This window comes from Amphiura filiformis, chromosome 10 (genome assembly GCF_039555335.1).
Source record: "Amphiura filiformis chromosome 10, Afil_fr2py, whole genome shotgun sequence".
Classification (NCBI taxonomy): Eukaryota; Metazoa; Echinodermata; class Ophiuroidea; order Amphilepidida; family Amphiuridae; genus Amphiura; species Amphiura filiformis.
Genome location: NC_092637.1, coordinates 18,734,464 through 18,741,998, shown reverse-complemented (window position 1 = coordinate 18,741,998; position 7,535 = coordinate 18,734,464). Strand labels below are relative to the sequence as shown.

The 7,535-nt window shown below is 37.4% G+C and overlaps 1 protein-coding gene across 2 annotated transcripts in view; it reads right to left on the bottom strand.

Moving 5' to 3' along the window:
* Positions 1–336: 336 nt before the first annotated feature.
* LOC140162605 (inositol hexakisphosphate kinase 3-like) overlaps positions 337–7,535 on the bottom strand; it is a 32,024-nt gene continuing 24,825 nt past the window's right edge. For both annotated transcript variants that reach the window (XM_072185872.1, XM_072185873.1), the window contains exons 3-6: positions 5,023–5,251; positions 3,928–4,097; positions 1,197–1,372; positions 337–977 (exon numbers count right to left, since the gene is read on the bottom strand). In XM_072185872.1, the coding sequence (XP_072041973.1) occupies positions 459–977; positions 1,197–1,372; positions 3,928–4,097; positions 5,023–5,251 (1,094 nt within the window). In that variant the 3' untranslated portion in view covers positions 337–458. The remainder of the gene's footprint in view (positions 978–1,196; positions 1,373–3,927; positions 4,098–5,022; positions 5,252–7,535) is intronic.

Sequence of the window (7,535 nt, the reverse complement as noted above, 5' to 3'; positions counted from 1 at the left end):
TAACAAAAGAAATCAATTCTCTGAACCATAAATCTGAAACAAAAGAATAAACACAAATATAAAAACAACTTGGGCTATTCCAGTTGAAATCCATACACCCCTATGGAAGACATAACCTTAATCTCCCACACTGGGAGACTGAATTGCAATTGAAAGATTTTTAAATCTTTTAAAGACATGTGTCATCCATACAGGGTGTACAAAAAAAAATGTATGGATTTGAACTGGTATAGCCCATTGTGCTATGTCGACCTTCATCATAATACTGTTAAGATTCCGTCATGAAGAACCAGTAATATCTTTGAGTTCTGCCATTTTCCACATTCATTGAAACTGGTTACATAACCACTTCACTGGGTCAAGAGACAAACTCTACTCTGTTCAACAAAATTTGTTTTTCTGACCTATCGTAGGAAATCCCATACTGCTTCGTCTTGGCATGCATATGTAAACGGACTTTATACACTGTGCGCCATTGCTTGCCCTGAGCTTGAACTACCACTACTACTGCTACTACCGACGTCTTTTAATCGTTCCGATTTCACAGTCAGTTTCTCCAACATTTGAACTAAGTTCTCCAGTCCGTACATATAGCCAGTATCAGGTCCATTGTGCACTGCTGTATTACTGCTGTTTTTACATCCTTTGTGATACGTATTGGCGAAGTCGATCATTTTGATGTCCACAGACGGATCTCTTTTCAAGTCCATACTGTCCCCGTTATTATCTCCGCTCAATCCTGTGTGACCTTCGTACATGATCAGCAACGAGCTGCTGTAAAATCGCAGACAGTTCTGCTGTGACACAAGATGAATAAGTTCCTGAAGTTTATGTATGATGTGTGGAATAAGTTCGGTGCGTACCCTGTGTCCGTTGTGCAAGAAATCCCGCAGGCCTTTCATGAGGCCGTCTTTGCTGAGACGACGACCGTAGTACTTGTTGCGACACATAAATTTCCCTGTTTCCGAATTATAAACCTGCACGGGAGAGTCAAAATAATAAAACATATTACATGAAGATATATGTATATTGCAAAATTTTAATAATACAATATATTATCAACAAGGTTCATCAATCATCCAAAGCTTTCCCAATCGGTGACATAGCTAGGACTTTTGTCAGGAGGACCAACATTTAAACATTTTCTGGTTGACCACAGTCAAAGTTACGTAATGAATCCTGCTCCATATACCTACCTGCATACCACATATTCGCATGCCTAATGTGGCCGAAGTTGTGGCCTCCGCCTTAGCAATGTGTGCTTTACGTTTTTCTACTGAAAAGTCATCGCTGTATGTACGACTCCCCATTTTCAGGTCCATGATACATGGATATTGTAATTGTGACGTCACATTCTCGAGCAGGATGAATTCTGTACATTGGGTTAAGGCTATAACTTGTCAATATATATATCAAGAGTTCAAGCACAACACACAATATATGCCATTGCTCACAATAATTAGTGGCACCTAATTAGCAAATAAAATTTGAGGCATTTTGGAAGTTCTCTTTATTAATTGAGCAGAACAAAGCTCACTTATCAATATGCCTTTTGTTTGAAGCAAATCGGACACACGGTTCATTACTGTCAATCAAACTCCATCATTAACCAGAGCTGCCAACATTAACATCTAAAAAATAAGGAGGATTCAAACAAAAAATTGGGAGGTATTCAAAATTACATGCAACTTCAATGGCACATAACTTGTTAGAAATAGGGAGGTTGCCAAATTTGGGTGTCAAAATGGACAAAAATGTTTCCAAAAAAAGGGAGCCTCCCTCTAAAATAGAGAGGGTTGGCATCTCTGCATTAAACCATTGTTGCTATAAACAAATTTTGTAGTATTACCAAAAAATCAAAAGAATATAAAGATCCATCATGGCAGAACTGAACTGCTCACCCATAATTAATATTATGTACATTCATAAATAATCATTAAACCATTGTTGTTATATAATACTAGATTTCGCGGTTCTCGGGTCGAGCGGTTCTCGTGATAGGCCTATACTAATTACCCAACACCCGTTACCCATATACCTGGCCTGACCTTTTAAACTACTATGAAATGCATCTCAATGATCAAGACCCAACTTGACACAACAACTCTGTTTGGTCCGATGAGATGCACCTGTTAGTCACACTGTAATGCTTTCCGATGCGTGCACTGTACTCCGCGCCCGTTGATACTCCGCGATAGCACACCGCGAACACGCGATGGTGCACCGCCCGCGCGAACGCAACCGCGCGAATGCAATAGCGCGCGGACAGAGGGACGGACGGACACGCCATAATTAGTATTATGATATTTAAACACATTTTGTAATATTACCAAAAATCAAAAGAATATAAAGAGCCATTGAACTGCTCACCCGTAAATATTGTGATCTTTGATAGTTTAATTATTACCAGGAATTGGAGACTAATGACCGAATATGATTGTTGTACATGTAGCGCAAGTGAAAAAAATCAATGCATGCGACCTTTAATTTTTTCACCAGGACAATGCGTGACCCTGACCTGAAGGGAGTGCTTTGTGATGGGATAAAATTAAAGAGCAAGTGCATTGGTTTTTGTCATTTGCACGTCAACAAAATTATTTCAGTCATTAACCTCATTCATAAATCATCATTAAACAGAGCTGCTAACGTAAACATCCAGAAAATAAGGAGGATTCAAACAAAAAATTGGGAGGTATTCAAAATTACATGCAACTTCAATGGCACATAACTTGTTAGAAATAGGAAGGTTGCCAAATTTGGGTGTCAAAATGGACAAAAATGTTTCCAAAAAAAAGGGAGCCTCCCTCTAAAATAGAGAGGGTTGGCATCTCTGCATTAAACCATTGTTGCTATTAACAAATTTTGTAGTATTACCAAAAAATCGGAAGAATATAAAGATCCATCATGGCAGAACTGAACTGCTCACCCATAATTAATATTATGTAAATTCATAAATCATCATTAAACCATTGTTGTTATATAATATAAACAAATTTTGTAATATTACCAAAAATCAAAAGAATATAAAGAGCCATTGAACTGCTCACCCGTAAATATTGTGATCTTTGATAGTTTAATTATTACCAGGAATTGGAGGCTAAAGACCGAATATGATTTTGTTGTACAAGTAGCGCAAATGAAAAAAATCAATGCATGCGACCTTTAATTTTGTCACCAGAATAATGCACAACCCAGAAGGGAGTGCTGCTTTGTGATGGGATAAATTAAAAAGTAAGTGCACTGGTTTTTGTCATTTGCATCATCAACAAAATTATATCAGTCATTAAATTAACCTCATTCATAAGCATCATAAAACCACTCTTGTTATAAACAAATTTTGTGATAAATTTATTAAGATATTACCAAAATCAAAACAACATAAAGATCCATCATGGCAGCCTAGAACTGGTCACTCATAATTAAACTGACCACTGTTTTCCATGCAGTAATACACAATTAAAATTTTATGTCCACTCATTGACAAAAATCAATACATAAAACACACTTTATCATAGGTCGGCTACTATTGGTTCATTCCCTAATGAATATTTTAATATTAACAAATGGTATTAAAATACTGTTAGGTCCTGCGCTATGAGTTGGGACACCTTTCGGTAACACATGGAAATTTTGAAAATTACAATGACTTTCATCTTGCAGCTAAGTAACATCTTACTTGATGAGGCTTGTTTTCCTGAGCATTTTGACACCTTTTTAGTGAAAATCGGCCAAGAAATGCTATATTTGTAATAAAATGATGTTAATTTTTTATTTTAAAGCTTTTTATTTCATTTTGGTGTCTATTTATATGTATTTGGGGTCTGTTAATCCAGAAAAAGTGTTACTCCACAGCCAAATTAGGTATCCCAACTCGTGGCGCAGGACCGTTTATGAATATTAATGAAATAGCAATTGGTAAAAGGATACTGTGATTCTTCTGGTCTCGTCTCATCTTTGTGACCTGTCTGTGATGACAATGCAACCCCCAGGGATTGCACGACATTGATAGTCCGCTTCCAGTGGAATGATCTTCAAACAAACCATCTGATTCTGTGCTCTCATTCAGGCACACACTGCCATTACGAGACACTAGTACCCTAGTAATAAAGATACAAAAAGCAATGGTAAAATCAGATCAATTAAAACCAAAGAGTTGTTAAACTAGAACACCCTAAAACTCATTCCATTTAGAGCAAACTTAAAGCACACACACACTCCCACCCTGTGTGCACTACTAATATTTATGAGGACCTTTATTTATGACGAAATTTTTGCATATCCAAATGTCCTTGATATGTTGTCATATCAAGTCCTCAAAAAGCTGGTAATACTAAACAAGTGTTAAAATAGTTAATGCTTCGAGGATGTGAGCTATAGGGAGGGTATGTAGTACACATACATACATGTACATACATACATTGTACACGTACAGCTGCTTTTAAGAAAACTTACACTACTACTAAAGACTACAAGAAAACAAAAAACATGCGAAAGAAACAATATCAGTGATGGTATCATCAGATGGGTTTTCAGACTACGTTTGAAAGTAGTAACTTTGGTAGTAGTAAGTAGTAGGGTATGAGACCTCATTTTTCCATATTTTTGCAGAGGGTGTACATACATTGTAGCAGTAACACATGAAGAACCACTACTACATCGTACATTGTTAAGGTGATATCTTGGGTTCGCTTGGTGGCCATCAGGAAATTAATACAGAACATCAACAATTTACAATGAAGAGGTTGTGCTGCAAACATGGTGTTTTACATAAGGCAGCTATACTGTGTCTCGTCTCAAGTTAAGAGTATTGTGTGCGTTACGACTTAATCCCACAGGGCGTATACAAACACGTAGAAGGGCAATTTGTTCGTACCCTAGTGAAACAACCGCATTTAAACGCACTGATTCAAGTCTGCCTCTACAAAATCCAACATAGCGTTACTCTCAACTTGAGACGAGACACAGTGTATTACACTGTACTGCACTTCCTAGTGTTGCCCTGCTCCCACACACATTACTTACATGCAGGAGCTTTTCCTCTTGCTATGATATAGAGACTTGTGATGATGTTTTCTCGATGTCTGTGGACTATTGCTACAACAAGACGCATCTTCCGCCGATTCATCTGAATCTACCCCTTCGCCGCTACTGTTTGGGGAGCAGCTCCCTCGTGTGACCATTTGGAAACATGGATAAGCCCTGAGATAAAGTGACCCATCATGCTGCTCTTCCACACACACGTCTATGGTGCCTGGAATTGAGGAGCAAAATTCAAGAATTAAAATTTAATTTTAAATAAAGTCTTACATGTAGAAACACAAAGTGAAAAACTGCATGACCTAGAATTAAGAAATCTCATTTGTATGTATTCCTTTATTAAACTTCACAATGGATAAATGTAGTAGTTCCATCGTTTTATATATAATGTTTTGTTATTTGTATGTTTTAATTTTGATGGAAATAAATTTGATTGATTGATTGATTGATTGATTAGTAGTGGCATAACAGCATATGATACTGGTTCAAAATGTGTGTGTACCGGGTATCACGTCGACACGCACATGCTGAACTGTATTATCATGTCAAATATGCAATATGCAAATAAACTCATTAATATTCATAAATATGCAAATAACATGACAGAAAACTATACAGCACATCAGGCCAGCATATCCAATCACCAAACCAAGTTTGTTATAATATTGGATGGCTGAGCATGATACCATAACATATCGGATGAGTCATAAAAATATCGGACGAGCCAACGGCGAGTTCGATATTTGTATGACTTAATCCGATATGTTATGGTATCATCATGAAAATAAGCCATCAATATTATCATTATTAGGTTTTCTTAACTCCTAATAACCCTGAAAACATAATAATGAAGTTGATCGCTTATTGCGTTTAACCTGCAGAGTGAATTAAAGAATTTGCTTCCGCCCGGACAGCCAAACAAATAAAGAAAGAAAGAAAGAAAGAACCAGGCAACCATTAATGACAATGTAGGCAAAATATGCAAATAAGCTCATTAATATTCATAAATATGCAAATAACATGTCACAAAACTATACGGCACATCAGGCTACCATATCCTATGACCGTACCAAGTTTGAAGTTGATCCGTTATTGCGTTCGGGCTGCACAGTGGTTAAAAAGAATTTGCTTCCGCCCGGACAGCCAAACAAACAACAACAACAAAAAGTCTAAAGAAGAAACAAAGAACCAGGCAACCATCTGGATGATAACATACATGTAAGCCCCACACATGTGTGGGGGCCAAAAAGGACTATAAAGTAGAATAGGGTTGCTAAAAAGTTTCAGCCTAAATTACAGGGTGAAATTATCAACTTTTTCTCTATACTAAAACGTGCAGGCCAAGGTAAAAACAATCGGCCCAATTTTGGTTCTTAGCCAATGAAAGTAAAGTTTTCAAGGAGACCGAGCTTCACTGTGGTAGAGCCTTTACTTGGAAAGACAAATTGATTTGTGTGATGATCAAGCAAATAAAGACAAACAAGAAAACTATAAAAACTGGGTCGGGTAAGTGGAAGCCTGTCAGTTGCGTGACTCCAGATTAATGACATTTTATATCCACAACTAATGAGCACATGAATGAATGAATGCAACATGACGCTGCATGTTGCTACGTAAAGAATGTGAAACATGTGACAACATTGAGATATAGATTGGATGTTTTGATCAGTGCTGCCTGTATACATTTGTACATTGTAGGATTCAGTGGCGTAGCATGGGTCATCACACTGGGGGGCACGGGTCTGATGGGGGGGCATTATTTGGCACTTTTCCTATGGGATTTTTTTAATTTTCAGATTGATTGGGGGGCACGTGCACCCCATCTCCCCGTGCCACTATGACGCCACGCCACTGATAGGATTCTATGCTATGATACAACTGCTTTCGTCACAAGTTGAAGCATTTTGCTGGGTACACATGACCTTTCTTGTAGGTAAAACATGGTTTATCTCTTAATTGTTCTCTATATAGGGAAGCGCCAAGTCTAAAATATCTAGATAGTATTCTGCAAAGTCCTTCAGCGGTGTCCAACTGCTCTTTCTTGGGATCTTGGGATGATAACATGATTTAATTAGTCAATCAGAACCCCACTGCGACCGTGTTTATGTCATAAACAGCTAAATCGGCAGACAATTTTGATTTATCATTAAGTACAGCTTTGTGTATGAATTTGAATTGAAATTGTAAAGGAAGATTGCACACACACCCCCACATAAAAAATTACAAATTGCCAGATGGGAAGAACCCCAGCCCCCAATGACAAAAGACATCCTAGTTAGGCTGGTTTGATGACATGTAACCAGCTTGCGTGTCTTCTAAGAAGTGCATACTTGTTTTACATCATGAACTGTCGGCCACAGGAATGTATATAAATATTCATGAATGAATGGATGAAGTCCAAGTTGGTGACATAGACTTTATACTACTACATGTAGATATAGCTAGATATATTTGCGGTTCAATTTTTTGTTTTTTGCAAATATAATTGATGAATAGTT